The sequence below is a fragment of the Rhinolophus hipposideros genome (genome assembly GCF_964194185.1).
Source record: "Rhinolophus hipposideros genome assembly, chromosome: 8".
NCBI classification, from domain to species: Eukaryota; Metazoa; Chordata; class Mammalia; order Chiroptera; family Rhinolophidae; genus Rhinolophus; species Rhinolophus hipposideros.
Genome location: NC_138054.1, coordinates 64,220,801 through 64,237,599, shown reverse-complemented (window position 1 = coordinate 64,237,599; position 16,799 = coordinate 64,220,801). Strand labels below are relative to the sequence as shown.

The following is a 16,799-nucleotide window of genomic DNA, read 5'->3' as shown; positions in this document are numbered from 1 at the left end:
CCGTGGGGCTCCATTGGAAAATCATTGGGAAGAGGCGCAGGTCTTTGACCTCTAGAATGGTTTACTTCCCAGGAGCCCTAGAGCTGGGGGACCATCTGGCACACCGCAGCCAAGGGCCAGGGCTGAGCCTTCCTTGCAGGCCCTGGGGGCAGGTAGGGACGGCCTGGGACCCGCATGATCCTGCTCTGCTCTTCACAGAGGGAAGGCTCCTGCATGGCTGAGGACGAGGCCGTGGACATCGAGCATGAGAACAGCACCCGCTTTGAGGAGTATGAGTGGTGCGGGCAGAAGCGGATACGGGCCACCACTCTCCTGGAAGGTGGCTTCCGAGGTATACGCAGCTGACACACAGGCAGTGGCACTCTGGTGGCCAGACCTCTGCTGGGTGTCCATCTGTTGGGAGCCAAGAGGCCAGGGCTGGTGGCCTGTCATCCATTCCGCCACGTGGGAACTGCTGCTGGCGGGGCTCCTTTGTGACCATGCTGCCTCTCTGTGATGTGCATATTAAAATGGATGTATTTGGGTGGGGAAATGGAATTGTGAGACTGCAAGCTAGGAGTGACGAGGGGGGCTCTCAGCCTCGGGTGATGCATTGAAGGTGACAGCCAAGCCGCGTTAGCACCTGCATAAAATATTAAAGGGACGGTTATGCATTTATCACTCCATCCCTTTTAAGGCTGATAAATGAGAATCCAGCAACCTGCTGTACACCTCCAGCACTGGGGGCCCCGAGGGCTTCCAGGCAGATACATTGGGTTTTCCTCCTCCTCCTCCTCAGCCCCATGTCAGAGAAATCAGTTACCGAGGAGAGAGTGAGTTATGGCAAAATTTGACCTCCCATGAGCTTCATTGGTGAATCTAATTTTAGCTCTGATCCCATCCCTTCTCCCTGGGTGCCCTCTGCCCTAAAGCAAGAGGGACCTGGGCCCAGCTGCTCCCTGCTTCCTTTGGGCTGTCCCTAGTTGCTGCAGACAGGTCTGCAGGGTCCTGCCCAGCTCCACTGTCCTCCCAACTCCTTGGAGGGATGTGGTTTGGCCCAGTAGAAGTCCCCCGCCCACACCAGGTCGGATAGCCCAGGGCCAGTGTCCTCTTGTCCAACTCCCCTGCCTTGGGCAGGGGAAGGTGGAGCTATCTGCCTCCTGGCCTCTAGCTCTTCTCTCTTTCTGTGCACAAGCACAGCTGGCACTGCAGCTTGTGGTCATTAAGTGAGCCAATCTGCTTCCCATCTGCCTCCAGTTCTCTGGGCATCACCCTTGGGAGTACTGCTGTGTCTGGTCCCTGGGGAATCGCACAGCAGCTGGGAAGAGGATCTCTGCCTCTTTGGGGCTGTGCTACTTGGGCTGGTGCTGAGGGGTGGTCTCCACAGTGCTGTCCAATTCCGACTGGCTACACGAACGGGCTTCTCTCATGTTACCCAAGTGTTTGGGGACAAGCCAAAGTATAAACCAGGAAGGTTAATCAGACCAAATTGGTTCCCAAGCCTAAGCACTGAGCTGGGGGAATGTTCTTTGGCCATTTCACTCTGCTCCTGTCTTAGAATTTGAGTGTCTGAGGCCCCGGGAGGACGAGCAGCAAAGCCCAGGATCCCATGAATGGGACACACAGGTATGGTGGCAGCCTGTGCAGGGTCAGCTCCAGGACGCTGCTCTGGGTCCGCTCTGTCGGCTACTGCAGATACTCAGGTCTTCCATTGCTGTGGCAACTTCTTAGTCAGGTTTCTTGGCACAGAACTGGACGTGATGGCTTTGGGGCTTAAGGAGGATAAAGCTGCATAGGGCCTGCTGATTTGACAAAGTATTTTCCCTGCGCTGGGATGCACTTGCAGAGCCGGGGTGAGGGGCTCTTAGGCCCCGGGCGGGTGTCAGTTTTCCCTGAGTGTTTACACTGTGAGGTTGTTCCTTTCAAGAATTCCTGATGGGAGTTCAAAGGGGGCTTTTCTTTGAGCGATTTGGAGAGCGAGAATGAGAGTGAGACTTGAAGAGGGAACGGGGCCGGAGGTGCCTTTATCTGCAGAGAATTGCTCCAGCTTTCCTGATAGAAGCTGCTGCCGCCTCTTAAACAGCTTAGTGCAGTCAAAAGACAGGCAGACTTGAAAGGCTGTTTTACAGCGAGATCAGCGGGGGCCACGAGGCAGAGAGCGGGCACAGAGGAGCGGAGGCGGCTGAGGCTCCTCGATGCAGGAGGCACTATCAAAGGAAGCCCCTGCGACGCTGACTGCCTCTGCCCCCAGAACCGGCTGCAGAAGCGGGCCATCTGTCAGTCTGCCTCCCTGGCCAGGACTGATAGGCCCCAACTCGGGGGGCTGGGTGTGGCCCCACCAGGCGGGCTGGTGTCAGTGCAGTGCATTGATCGCCCGCCGGGCGGGCCGGGCCGCAAGCCGGGCAGCGCGTGCTTAATGTGATTGAAAGGCAGTTAAAATGGCGGTGACCTTTTCAGGAGGAATTAGATTGCCTGCCAAGACCGGTTAGAGGGAGTGATAACGCCAGCTGAAGAAGCTGCCCAGCCGACTTCAGAGAGAGGGAGCAGAGGCAGGATGAGCAGGCGAGCAGTGAGGCCCATTTAAGCTGCACTGTGCATGCTGACAGAACAGAGATTGCGGTCCTTGTTAGATATGAAAGAATGGAAGAATTGAAGATAAGTTCCGGTATCCGATCATCCCCTACCCCTCCTCCCAGACCAGGGCCCCTTCGTCATCCTCATCCTGGGCCCACTGGGAGCTGGTCTGATGGAGCACAGTGGTCACCTGGAATGTAATCGGCTATGGAGCCAGTGGACAAGCAAGAGTTGTGGTGGAGACGCTTGGCTGAGGGAAGCAGGCCTTGGAGATGGGACGTGTGGCTACTGAGGGCAAGGCCCAAATAGCTCAGGTCCGGAAGTGCTGGGATTGGTATTTTAGGACAGAGTGAAGGACCAGACAGAACAGATAAGCACCAGGGTCCAGCTGGAAATACGTCTTTAAGAAACTGAAGGAAATAGAAATTTCAAGAGAGGAAGTTGGAAGAAACTTTCAGTGTCTAGGAAACACTGCCCCCCCCCCCCAATTCTAGGAGAAATTGTGGGCTGTGTGCCTCAGCTGTTGATTATCCTCTCAGAACGTTAGGTTTGCTAAACTGCTACTGCTGTTTCTCCCCACCCAGAGTTGCAGGTGCATCAAGGGCAGCACACGTTGCCTAGTGCTCCACCAACACCCTCCTAAAAGAGCTCAGCAGTTAAGAGAAAAAGACGCTCCTCTGGGGCACCATGCCAGCCCTGGGCAGAGAGAGCACCAGGCCACAGGGCAAACCGAATGTACAGCCCTGGGGACAAACCTACTGCTACTTATAGTCAAAGGGCGTATGTGGTGAATGAGCCACAGCTTGCCTTATTTCCTGTCCATCTCCTGGGTCCTGGAGAAGAAACTTAAGGTGGAGAACTTTGATCCCTCCCCTGTATTGGTTGCCACTGAACGTTCAACCCACTGGTTTTGAGGAGCCTGGAGCTCTTCTGAAATGGACAGGTTGGAGAGCGGACGTGGCATTGGTTGGTTTCAGATAAGGTGACAGTGATGTGGTAGACACATGAGTGGTAAGATGGAGCAGTTTCCCAGGGGGCTGCATGGAAATGGAAGGTGCTGCCACTGTATCTTTGAACCCTGAAGGGAAATGCGATGCTAGAATCCAGGATTGAGCCCCTGTGAATCAAACAGGTGGAGGGAAGGGAGAGGGAGGGTAGTAAGAGAAACAGCTGTGCAGCGCCTCTGCCCTACCCAGATCCTGGCCTAGGGACTGCATCTTAAGTTCCTGTCTTCAATGTAGGCTGGTTCAAGTAGCCTGGATGAGGGATCATGGAGAGGACAGGTGGGGCAGCTTACGCACAGATCTTTGAATTGGCTGTAGCAAGAGGAAACTTCAGTGCCACATCATGGGTCAGGGGGGTGACAGGTATCGTGAGTCCAAGGGCACAGAGAAACAGGCCTTGCCCTAGCTGCTGCCCCTTTGGCATGTTGGTTCCCAAAAGATGGGAGCCCGGGTGCTAAAATTGTCCCCCAAAGCAGCCCTGCTGCCTGGTCTAGTCAGTAACAGGTGCTGGCACAGCCAACTGCTGGAGGCCGTCTTGGAATGGAGAGGGTTAGGGCTGCTGCCTTCGAACTCCTAACCACATTCAGTCACAACTGTGGCCTGGTGGGAGGGGTTGGAGAGGTGGCAAGGAGCAGGGCACCTTCTGTCCCCTGTAGCAACTGACGGGATTTAATCGCCTTCTGGAACACAATTGTTAAGCGGGGACAGAGGGAGTGCAGGCAGAAGGAGCAAGTATCAATGGTTTTAAACGGCGTCTGTCTCTCTGTGTCTCTCCTGACGTGAGGCAGTGAAACGCGTTATCGAGGAGGCCCGGAAAGTGGCTAAGTGCGTTTGACACACGCCAACTCCCTGCCTCCACACTGGATAATTGCATTGTCAACTGTTCAGCGAGGTGGCAGGTGACACTGCAGGCCGATTGATTGTCCTGCATCGCAGCTCCCCAGACTGTCAGCTCCCCAATCGATGGCGTTTACACAAGACACCGTAACTGCATCTGTAACTAATTCCAGGGTAAAACTCTCTGGGAGCTGCTACCCCTGCGCCCCGCTGCGCCCCCACCCCTACCCCCCTTGGAACACAGACTTCTGGAGGGCCCCAAGACTTTCCTTTCTCCCTAGGCTCTGGTTTTGTTGGGAGCAGTAGGTGAAGAAATCAATGGCTCCTTTTTTGTGGTTTCAGGTTCCAGGACGTTACAGCCCCTAGTAAACGGGCGTCTCCAGTTTCTCAATCGATTATCTGATCAATTGATTAAATTAACACTGATTTTTTTTTTTCTTCTTCTTCTTCTTCTCAATGACCCAGGAAGAAATGCGTTTATGGGAGAGGGGTCATTTTTTATAAAATTTAGACTTGCTTTTCATTTCTGCACTTAACCCTCTCCACCATTGCTAAGTATTCACTTGGAGGGAAGGGATTTTTCGCACCGCACACCCTCCCAGGACGGACCCACTCTGCTGAGCATCGCTGACCACCAGGCTTATTTTGCCCCATGGGCAGCAGCCCAGTCCTTTGTGCCACATTAAGGTGGGGCTGAGCCACAGCAACGGGGCCTCCTTGATGACGAAAGGGTGCTCTGGGTTATCTTGGAGGTCCTGGGCTGAGTCCCTTCCCTGGATAGCAGCAGCAGCAGGAGTGGCAGCTTGCCTATTACCCCTGGAGCTATATGGAATAGGAGCCAGAGGCTTGGAAAGGAGCTCTCTGTGCCATCTTGCCTCTGAGTACTGGCTTGGGATGTTCTAGCAGCTGAGAACATAAAATGACTGTGGAGCCTTCCTCTCAAAGCCGGGTTGGGGGGGGTAAGCAGGCGGGGGCGTTGTCTGCATAAAATGGCTTTATGGCCGTTTCTTTTTATTATGATTCTGCCAGAAGTCAGCAAGTGACATTTCATTAAGAAAATAAAGTTTAATGTGCTGGGAAGGAGGTTGGAGCAGGCTGGGGCAGCACAAGAGTGAAATTGGCAGCGGCAGCCTGTTCTGAACACCTGGGGGGTAGAGAGGTTCCCAACATCTGTCCACTGGGGGATGGGTCCAGGGTCAGAGTCAACTGCTCAGACCAAAGAGGCTTTTCCTTGGCAAACGAGGTGTTGTGTGCTCTCTGTCTTGCCTGACTGGTCGGAGGAGCAGAAGACCGGCTGGGGCTGGTAGGGAAGATTGTGCCTTAAGTGGTTTCTCCAGGCCACCAGCTAATCAGGCCTTGGCTTGCCTTCTAGCACGGCTAAGAGAATGGTATTTAGCCATTAGTGCTCGGGTGTATTGTACGGTACCTATTGTGGGCCTGGCCCACTCTGCTGGAAGGGGCACCTATGTAGAAATACCTGAGGAAGTCTCACGTGTACTCAGCACCTCGAGGGCAGGGATCGGATCTGGAAACTGTGTCCTCGATGTCAAGCCAGGCAGCGGATGAGCTCAGGAAAGGTTGAAAGAATGTTGCTGAGGTGGGAGTTCATTCAGGAAGTACTTATAGAGCACCTACTATGTGTAGGCACTGTGGCTAGTAGTAGAAAGCATGGTTGAGCCAGCCAGACTTGGCAGAATGAGCAGGTATTTGGTGTGTGGACCAAGAGGGACAAGGTTCCAGACAGAGAGAACAGGACGTACGGAGACATGAGGACAAGAGAAAACATGTAGGATTGAGGAAACCTCAGTAGCTGTGGTCCACGAGTACGAGTCCTGCTGCAGGCCTCGCAGGCAGTGCGGCTGCAGAAGAAAGGACTGGGGGCTGCACGGTTGCTTTCAGTGTTGAGAAGCCGGGGCTTTGGAGTGCCCCATTTTCTGTTTTGCCATGGGTTCTTTGATTCCCACAAGCAGGGCTGGGCAGGGCCAGGCTGAGCTGAGGATGTGAGGCTGACTGCTGAGCTGCACAGACTTGGGGGGAGAGGGGCGGGGTTGGCAGGGCTCGGGGGGCACATGCTGTAAGTGAACCTGATAGCTACATTCTGATTGATGGCGGAGTTTGTCTCCCAAACTGTCAGAGGGTTTATAGAGGTGCCACTCACCCACAAGGCGGGAATTGCTTGTCAGGACACCTGGCCGTGACTAGGAGACAGAGCTGTTACTCAGGGTTTTCTCAGCTTAATGGCCCTGCTGCTGACCTGCCTGCTGCCTCGAGTTTGTTGTGCCTCCGTGTGGAGGGCAAATGAGGACTGTCAGGGAGCGGGGAGCTTAGTAGCGCCTGGTCTCTCTGTCTCCGATGCTGCTTACCTCTGGGATGAGTGGGACCTTTGTGAGCCGAGGGACCTGAGGCATAGAAGGGAGAAGAAGGGTCAGGAAAGAAACACTTGAAATGGGCTTGAAAGATGGGGATATTCCAGATGGACTGAATAGCAAAAGCAAAGGTCTTAAGAGCGGACATCCAATTATGTTTAAGGTGAAGTAGTTTGTCTATATGCATAGGGCTTATGGAGTGAAGTGAGGAATAAAAGTGAAGGTAGAGAAGTAGATAAATCCAGATCCTTGTAGGTCTGGCTGAGGAGCTGGGCTGGATTCTATAAACAGTGGGAAGCCATAATCAGTTTGGGGACAGGGAAAAGAAGGGTCAGAACTATATGGTAAGCAAGAGGCTTGAGGACCCATTACAAGACTGTTACCCTGATGAGAGTGTAAGAACCTGAGAGTGGAAAGAAAGGGCAAGAGATTTCTGAGGTCGTCAGGCAGAATTTTAAACTTCTTCCTGACCTCTTTAAGGATTTCCTTGCTGGTCCCACTCACCACAGATGCCATCACTTCCTTTCTGTCTTGGCAGGGCTGCTGTGCTGGCTAGTGAGAAGTGGTCTGAGACAACTGGGAGCAGGCCGGGGTGGGGAGGATCAGCTTTGTGGCCCTTGACCCTGGGCTATCAGAAAGGGTGGTCCTGGGGGTCAGACCACATGGCAAGCAGGTGGGCCTAGTGTAGCTTCAGTAGTTCTCCCTCCCCATTGGCCCAGAGTCTGCCTGTAGCTGGGCCAAATGCACCTTGGTGGGGTCACCGCCTGCCTGGCCCTGCCTCCATCCAGCCTGGTTGCCATCATTGACTGCTTTGAGAAGCAGGTGTGCATGCCTGTCCTCTTGTCTGTCCCTTCCTAATCCCTTTATAACCGCATTTGTCCAGGAATCTGGGCTGAGTGAGGTAGACATGAATAATTAATGTAAGGCGCTTCAGACACCAAATATTTGAACAGCTGCCTGGTGTTTTTGCTGGCAAGGACCTGGCAGCCAAAATCAGGACGTTGGCTGGGGGTCCCACTGTATGGCTCTGACTGGCCTTAGCTAGTCTGCTCTTTCCTCTGATGGACTTGTCAGGCTGGCGCATGGGACAGAGAGAATGCTGAGGCCCTGGGTCGGGTGATCTCACAGGCCTGAATTTCTCGGTCCTCTTCCTGCTCTTCCTAGACCAGGAAGACAGGTGCATAGCAGGCCTAGACTGGGTACCTCCTGAGGACCTGAATGGGCTAGTTCATGAGACCACTTGAAGCAGCAAGCAGTGACAAAGAAGGATGAGGTGTTTCAGAGTGAAAAGGACTGAAATGTCAGCGTCAAGTGCACCACAGTATTCGAGTTTCTGTCTGGGCCTGTCTGGCCCCTACCTAGAGGCAACAGAAGGCACCCTTGGCCTAGTCTTGTTGGCCCCCAGTCCGCCTTACATCCTGCTTCCCACAGGCTCGGGCTTCGTCATGTGCAGCGGCAAAGAGAATCCGGATAGCGACGCTGACTTGGATGTGGATGGGGATGACACTCTGGAGTACGGGAAGCCACAGTATCCTTGGGGCATTGTGGGGCCGGGTGGGGCTGGTGGGACAAGCCAGAGGGAAGGAGCAAAGTCGTCAGCACTCCCAGTACTCACCCACATCACCACCCCAGGGTCAGGGTCTCAGTGGTGGCCAAGATTCACCCCTCAGGACCTACTGCAAACTAGGATCCGTTGTCCTTGACTACCATGCCAGATACACGGAGGCTGACGTCATCCCCTGCACAGGCGAGGAGCCTGGAGAAGCCAAGGAGAGAGAGGCACTCCGGGGCGCAGTCCTAAAGCAAGTGTGGGCACAGGCTGGGAGGGTGGGACAGAGAGATAGGAAGCCCTGAGGCAGAGGTCAACCCGGTACCCACTCTCAGAGTCGTCCCACCTGCCTGCAGGACTCACTTTGTCATTTCTCCTTCCTTTCCTCTAGTGGTGGCCCTCCCAGCACACGCATCACTCCTGAGTTCTCTAAATGGGCCAGTGATGGTAAGTCCTGACCCCAATTAGGAGTAATGGGACAGAGGGGACATTCCTCGGGTGGTGGTGACTGACTCGGCCCCCACCCCTCACCTGTGCTGCCCAGACAGACCAGAGTGTGAGTTGCCTCTCTATCCCAACAGAGATGCCATCTACCAGCAACGGGGAGAGCAGCAAGCAAGAGGCCATGCAGAAGACCTGCAAGAATAGTGACATTGAGAAGTGAGTGGCCAGGAGGGGGCCCCTGGGACAGCAGTTCAGTGGGAAGGGGTGGGCTACCAGGGCTCCCTGCCCTCCCTTAGTCCTGCAGCCCTGGGCACAGAGCCGGCAGTGAGGCCCAGCTCATGCTACACTTGACTGTGAATTGATCACTGGGCCACGGCCCTGGGAGCCTTGGTGAGGGAGGAGCAGTCCGCCTGCCTGCCCGCCTGCCTGCCTGCTGCCCGCTACGGCAGCCTCCGCCCGAGGAATGTGATGTATGGCCGCCCAGCCCAGCCAGCACACTTGATTCATCTCTAGTTTCTGTTTCTTAATCGGGAGCTAAATTGGTTTCATTTTTCTTGTCCTGGGTGGCGCTTGCGGTGGGTTTTAGGCAGCATTGGGTCTCATCACTTCTGGTTGGAATTTTGGCCTGGGTTCTCTGGAAGGGGGAAAGGGAATCCCTTAGCACTTCACCAGGGCTGGGCAGCCCCTGTCCTGGATCCCCAGGAGCCGCAAGGACTTGAAATCAGCTGGGCACCTTACTGCCTTTCCAGAAGCCCAAGCAAGCCTCTTCTAGCCCCTGGAGATAGCATTGTCCAGTTTGGGTGCCTGGAGCTGCTGCCGTTGGCCATTGCTTAACTCTCCACACCCACCCCGCCCTCCACTGGAGGCGAGGTTGCCTAGGGTTAAAAGGCAGCCTCTTCATTCCAAGACCAGTGTTCCATCTTGCCTCCTGCCAGGAGAGTGGATTGCAGGCCGGTGCAGGGCCGGGTCGGTGGCCCAGGGTCACCTCCCATTTGTTTCCCTCCATTTTGTGTTGTCATAAATTCATTCCAGCCCGTTGTGGTTGATCAGTTTATCTCGGCCGGGGCTGCGAGTGCTGCTGGCATGATGTATGGGCCGAGGCGCGGGGCCCGGCTGCCCATGAATCACCGCAGCTGCTCCGTGTCAGCGCCGGAGCGGCCGCACGGGTTCGGCGCAACCAGCTTGTGTGTGGGGGGGTGGAGGAATGACGTATGGATGTTTATTTAATAATTCTCTCCAACTCCAGCTGAGCGGGGCAGGCGGGGCCGTAAGGGGCACCCACCCTCGTCTGCAGGGGCTGCTCATAAATCAGAAAGACAAGATCATTAATCAGGGATGGCGCCTGAGGGTGAGGTGGGGGCCAGAGCCAGTGGCCATCCATGAGGGTACTGCCCACCCAAGGCTGGGAGAAGTCGAGATTTCTGTCCCACCTGTGTGAGCACAGGCGCCAGTAGACGGGATGCTGGCACAAGTTGGGGACTGGCTCAGTCACATGCAGAGAGCTCCACTGGGTCTGAGTCCACCAAGAGTCCCCATGACTTCTCTCTTCCTTGTACACAATATGGTTTCCTGTCCTAGATCGGTTTCACAACCCAGGGAAGGCGGAAAGCATGCCTTCCAGGAAATTCTCTACCCTGTGCCCTAGGGGCACTCAGGAATAGCTCACAACCAACCTGGGTCAGTGACCGAAGACTGAATAGGTCACCAGAACGATGAGTGGAGGCCAGGTATGTGCTGAGCAAATCCAGGATAGGGTGGACTCTGGAGTGTTAGAGGTGGCCTTTGAGCTTTTGGAGATGGAGTGAGAAATGGCTTCCTTCTCTCCTGGCCCCATCCTGTTTGCCTTTTCACCTCTAGCTCATTCGTTTTCTACTGTGGGGTAGGCTGCCTCCGGCCCCAGGCCTTAAGTTTCCCCATCTTTGAAATAACGACATAGGACCAGGGAGATGCCCAGTCTGGTCCTTGGAGACGAAGGGAGCACAGCTACCCATTCTTGTCTCCTTGTCAGGAATTAATAGCAATCCAGATGGGGATGGCACACACAGCATTGGGCAAAATGCCAAAGGAAGAGCCAGCTGTGCAAATGCTTGTGAGGAGCTCGGGGTGGTGAAGGCTTCCAGAGCTGGAAGGTTGAATGGATGCTCCCAGGGAATCAGCCAGAGCCTTTCTCGGCTTCCCTGGAGAGAGGCAGGGCAGAAAAAACCGTGGACCCATCGAGTGATGCATCTAGAGCATCCCTGATAGAGGGACACAGCCATCAGGAAGCCACATGTTGCTGCTAGTATCCTGAGAGAGAAAGGTCAGAGATTGCAGTTTGTTGCTACTAATTGGAATGCTACCCACCATCCTGCCCTCACCACCCATTACCACTCACACGCCCAGCAGGGACAGACCACCTATAAGCTTTCAAGCTTTCTGAGCCAGTGGGCTACCCCAGGCTGGCAGAGCAGGACCCTTAGATCTGTCTCCCTGCCCACAACACGCCACACTTGTGATCCCACCTCAGACCACTCTGCCGCCTCATTATCTTTAAAAGTTCAGCTCCTATCCTTTCACAGCCCTCTTCCAACATCCTCAGCAACTTCCTGTAAGATAAACTCTGCTTGTGGCATCTGAGGTCTTCCTGCATCCAGTCTCCTTTCCCACTTTCGCACCTTCTGCTTACCTACAGGTGAGCCTTCCAGCCAGACGGGGCTCTTGAGCCTCTTGGCCTTTGTCCCTATGTTCCCTCAGCCTTGAGACCCATCCCCTCCTGGGTCTCGTCCATGTGGAGTAATGGTCAGTCACACAGTTACTAGTTGATCACCGGATCAGTCTGCCGGGCTTGAATCTCATCCCCCCACTCTGTGTGGACTTTGGGCAAGCTACTTAATGTTTCTGTTCTGCTTAAGGTTCTTTGTATGTAAACTGGGGTTTTACATACATCCTCATGGGGTTTTTGTGAGTTTTAAATAAGATCATTTTCCATCCCTCACTACAATCCCTGGCCTTTAGTAAGTACTTAATAAATTTTAGCTCTTTTATTTGTATTATCATTATGATTCCCTAAGGCCCTTCTCCAGTGCCATCTTTTCTACTCCTCCAGGAAGCATTCCTCTCCTTCTGTGAGTGCCTCTGGATTCTGTTCTGTTTTAGGAGATAGTCTTAGCTATTCTGTTCAGTATTGCAACCCAAAGTCTTCAGGAGGTTGTAGAGACCTCCCTGTACAGTGCTTAGACAACAGGTGAGGACTGCCAGGGCACCTGATGTGTTTCGAAGGACACAAGGAGCCTTGGGACCTCATTTGTAGGACTCTTCCAGTCCCCACCTCTCTCTCCCCCTGGGGTTTGGACTCTCTATCCAGCAAATGTTTACTCATCCTCAGTGCCTAGTGTGGAGCTAAGGCCCACAGTATTAGTGGAGTGAGCCCTCAGGGAACCAAGTCCAGCAGAGGAGACGGGCATGTACAGTTACTGCTGTGGTGGAGTCATTATGGGGTGCTGGAGAGCACAGAAGGGGCAGCCACCAGTGGTGGTGCTGGCTGGAGGGTTGGAAAATGCTTCTGGGAAAAGGTGAGAACTACGCCTGAATGATGAGGTGGAACTAGTGAGTTAGGAGGTGGGGGGTCAGGAGGAAGCACAAAGTGCTGAGAGGCCCAGGGAACGAAAACCAGTGGTGTGTGTGGGCAAACTTCGTATTTCGGTGTGGACAGAGCTTACAGTATGTGGCGGGGTGCTGAGGGATGTAGCCGGCTAGGGATGGCCCAAGGAGGTCCTTGTAACCTTGTGAGGAACTAGGTAGAGCGTTACTTACTCTGAGGGAGACATTGAAATGGTGGAAGTAGAAATGGTCGAATTTGCAAAATTCTGGCTGCTGGGAGAATGGAATGGAGTGAGGGGACTGGAGGCAGAGAGACCATACAGGTTAGCGAGTAATCCATAGAGGAAACCGTAAGAACCCGGACGAGTGATGGATGAGAGGGGTGGAAAGCAGGGAAGGTTCCAGAGGTGTGAGGGGCTCCATGACAGATTTAGATGTCAGGAGTCACGGGGATCCTTTCAGGAAGGAAGGGTTTCTGAATGGTTCCCAGGTATCTGATTTAGAAATTCCCCAGGGTGCAGGTGGAGGAACAAGGAGGGAGAGGAGCTGAGTTCTGGAATGTGGAGTCTGCACATAAAGGACATGGGCACGTGCAGGGGCGGGACGTCTGGGAGATATTTGCATACGTGGTTCTAGAATTCAAGGGAGGTGTGGGCTGGAGGTTCTGATTAGGGATGGCAGCCTGCTGCCTGCCCAACTGTGCTGTCCTTTTTACAGAATAACAGAAGAATCAGCTGTGACCACGTTTGAGGCCCTGAAGGCTCGGGTCAGGGAACTTGAACGGCAGCTGTCCCGGGGGGACCGTTACAAATGCCTCATCTGCATGGTGAGAGGAAGGGAACCTAGGAGTGCCCTTGGGCAGGCTTCAGCCCCCTTGGGGTTGGAGAGGGTCTCTGCATTGTGATCTGAGCTCTTCAGAGGGTGGCTCAGCCTCGGTGTGACCCCTTCTCTACCCACCTCCTCCCTAGGACTCGTACTCAATGCCCCTCACGTCCATCCAGTGTTGGCATGTGCACTGCGAGGAGTGCTGGCTGCGGACCCTGGTGAGACAGCATGGGGGTTGGGGGCGGATAGCTGTGGTGGGTATTGCCCAGATGTCCATGCTTATGCTTGAGCCTGCTTTGGGGGAGAGACGAGGAGGGGCAGGGGGAGCAGGAGCATACATAGCACACAGCCAGAAGCCAGGACAGTGTCCCCCCTGAGCTCACTACATTCTCGCCTCCCCACCCCAGGGTGATTAAATTCTGCCCCTCTGTGTGTTCACTGTGAGCCTGCCCCACCCCTGAGGCCCACTGTGTCACACGTAGTGGTACGATCCCGGGTTAGGAGGAGGCTGGCTGTGGGTAAGCAGGGCCAGGGCCTCGGCCTCGGCCCCTCCCCCTCCCATTCCTAAAGCTCCCTCTGCTCCTGCCCCTGTTCTTCGCTCGGGAGCAGCCATTAAAATGTCGCCCGGAGACAGCAATAAAAGGCCCGGACGTGGGCTCTGTGTCCTGATCAAAGGCCGCGTGTAATCTCGTTAGGGCTGCGGCAGCCACAGCTGGACCCAGCCTTGTTCTCATTACTGGGGCTCCTGCTGCGGGGCTGGCCAGGCGGTTTGATCCTGGCATCCCCCCAACACAGGAGCGTGCCTGCCTGCTCACAGACTCTACCGTTCGTCCCCAGCCCGGGCTGACAGCACCAAGGCCCCAGCACACACTGGTGCAGGGAGCCATGGCTGCAGGCCCAGGTCCTCACATGAGCAAACGTGCGCACAGTGTACAGAAAGCCCTCCCTATTCTCCCTGCAGGGTGCCAAGAAGCTCTGCCCGCAGTGCAACACCATCACAGCGCCCGGAGACTTGCGGAGAATCTACTTGTGAGCTACACCAGGGAGGCCTGGCCTCCAGCAGCCCCACCTGCCACCTCTGTGACGTGACCCTCCCCCTTGTACATACATGCACACAGGTTCCCATGTACATACATGCACCTACACACACATGCACGTGCACGTGCGTGCGGCTCTGGAGCCAGAGTGGAGGCCCAGGACCAGCCCTGCCTGCTGGCTCCCACCAAGATTGGGGACCATACCTGTTCCAGGTTCTGTCCCCAGGGTTGGGCAGGGAGGTGTAGGTGGGCTGAGTAGCTGGGCAAGGCTCCTGAGATCCAGCCCTCAGACTGACGGACAGATAGACATGCAGACACCAGACTGAAGCACATGTAATATAGACCATGTATGTTTACAATGTTGTGTATAAATGGGACAATTCCTCGCCCTATGCTCCTCCCTCCCCTTTGGTTGGTTGTATGATTTTCTTTTTTTAAGAACACCTGGAAGCAGTGCCCCCTTCAGGGCTAGCTGGGGGCTCGGCCCATCTGCCTGTTGGGGTACCTGCCTCTCCCGCTCCCATGGTGTCCCTTCCCTCTCCCATGTGCTCAGTGTTCAGTGGTGTATATTTCTTCTCCCAGACGTGGGGCACATGCCCCAAGGGACATGATCCTCTCCTTAGTCTTAGCTCCTGGGGCTCTTTATAAGGAGTTGGGGGAGAGGGAGGCACAGGAAATGGGAGTGAAGCTGCAGCAGGGGCTGAGACGGGGGCTGGAGGAGGGTGCTCCTGGCTGCCCAGCCTTCTGCCAAGAACCACTTCTGGGATTAGAGCTGCTGTTCCCAGGGAAAAGTGTTGTCTCCCCCACCCCTCCTGTGGGCCCCACGGTGTGATGCTGTGTCTGTATATTCTATACAAAGGTACTTGTCCTTTCCCTTTGTAAACTACATTTGACATGGATTAAACCAATATAAACAGCTACTGTCCGTGTGTGTGTAGTGAGGGTGGGGTGACGGGGTGGTGTGGACAGAGGCAGTTAGGGGTTAATTCCTGGCAGCAGTGTGGCAGAGAGGACTTGGGGCTCGGTGTGTAAAGCAGCGCACAGTTGGTCTGCTCGGACCCTGGAGCACTACGTCGGGTGGGGGTGAGGCCGGGGACCTCGACTCCTGACTATTGATGGGTAGGGGCTCCAGGTTAATTCCTTATTGATGCAGAATCGTCAGCTCATTAATCACAGAAGAGGTCAGAGCTTGGGGGTACAGAGGGGATACAAACTCTATCCCCCAATCTAGGGCAGGAGCAGCTATAAGCTGGGGTGAAAACACAAGCCCCAAGACACTATCCCTTTCTAATCCCCTGAAATGGGCCAGGGGCCAAAAATAGAACCATCTCGCACCCCCATGGCTTTTTTCCTACTCCAACCTAGTGACCAATAAATAGCCCAGTATTAGCTACTGCCTGGATCCTAATGGAAACAGTAGCAACCCCTATTATCCAAGATGGACCCTCAAGTCGGGGAACTGAAGCTGTGCAGCTACCACGAGGTGGTCCTCACCGCTGTCCACCACAGTGGCATCTGGGCACCCGGTCACGCAGGTGCTCAAAGCTGCAGGTGCCTCACCCACCAGGGAAGTCTGGCTTTGAGAAAATAAGACTAAAATTCAAGCCCTGAGTATCTCCATAACTCCAGACTCCTTTCCTTTACACATTCTCACATGCCAGACCTACCCTCCATCTTCCCAAACCCCCTGCTTTAGACACACCAATCTCTGGAATGCCCATGGTGGTTGCATGACACAGAATCCGGTCCAGTTTGCAGTTCCTGCTGCCTCCTGCACCCAATGACAAATCATCCTGGTTGGAGCCCACCTTCACAGCCCAGGCCCAGCTTGATGGCTCCAAATTTCCTGAACACAAGACCCTGAGGCCTAAGATTCTAGGCAATATATGTGGCCTGTGGGGGTGGAGCAGCCATAGTGATAGCTTGAGGGTTTGCAAGAGAAGCGGGTCATGCCCAGTTCCCATCAGGCTTGCTCCTTTCAGGTCTCAAGTCTCTCCTCTCCCTGCCTTGGACTCAGTAGGTCCTTGAAGGCTGGTTACTTCCACCTGCGGGCCATATGCCCTCTAATAGGGGACATTAACCCAGGGTGAGGGCATGAAGCCCACCCTGCTGTGGGATTCTTGAGCTCCATCTCATGGCACAGGCAGCACTGCCACCTATGGGCCATGGCTAAGAATACAGACATAGCCTAGGACTCAGCTGTACTGTCCCCAGTGGTCCCAGAGGACTGACTGGATGCAGATAGAGCTCAGGTCAGGAGACAGAGGGTCCATCAGCTCTAAGAATATCAGGACTCAGCTCCCACCCAGAGCTTTTCCAGCCATCTCCTTCACTGCCTGTCAAACTCGCAAAGCCCATCCCTGCTCCCTAAGTCCCTCGATCACCATAATAAGCTCCTTCAAACAAATAGTTATTGAATACCTACTATGTGCCAGCATGGTACAGCAATGACTTGTAGAATGATAGATGATACAGAACTCCAAAGCTCAAGCCACCACTCCCTCCTTGACAGGACCAAGTGTGTCTCTCTCAAGGAGATGAGGGAATTTGTTTCAGCCCGATGGCCCCTTGCCCTGGAGTTGGTCTTCAGGGCTCCTGACTTCAC

At 54.6% G+C, this 16,799-nt stretch overlaps 1 protein-coding gene across 6 annotated transcripts in view; it reads left to right on the top strand.

Moving 5' to 3' along the window:
• RNF220 (ring finger protein 220) overlaps positions 1-15,115 on the top strand; it is a 213,995-nt gene extending 198,880 nt beyond the window's left edge. For all 6 annotated transcript variants that reach the window (XM_081056551.1, XM_081056549.1, XM_081056550.1 and 3 more), the window contains 8 exons: positions 199-331; positions 8,192-8,288; positions 8,476-8,562; positions 8,701-8,756; positions 8,891-8,969; positions 13,050-13,158; positions 13,301-13,375; positions 14,119-15,115. In XM_081056551.1, coding sequence (XP_080912677.1) covers positions 199-331; positions 8,192-8,288; positions 8,476-8,562; positions 8,701-8,756; positions 8,891-8,969; positions 13,050-13,158; positions 13,301-13,375; positions 14,119-14,190 — 708 coding nt within the window. In that variant the 3' untranslated portion in view covers positions 14,191-15,115. The remainder of the gene's footprint in view (positions 1-198; positions 332-8,191; positions 8,289-8,475; positions 8,563-8,700; positions 8,757-8,890; positions 8,970-13,049; positions 13,159-13,300; positions 13,376-14,118) is intronic.
• The last annotated feature ends 1,684 nt before the right edge of the window (positions 15,116-16,799 follow it).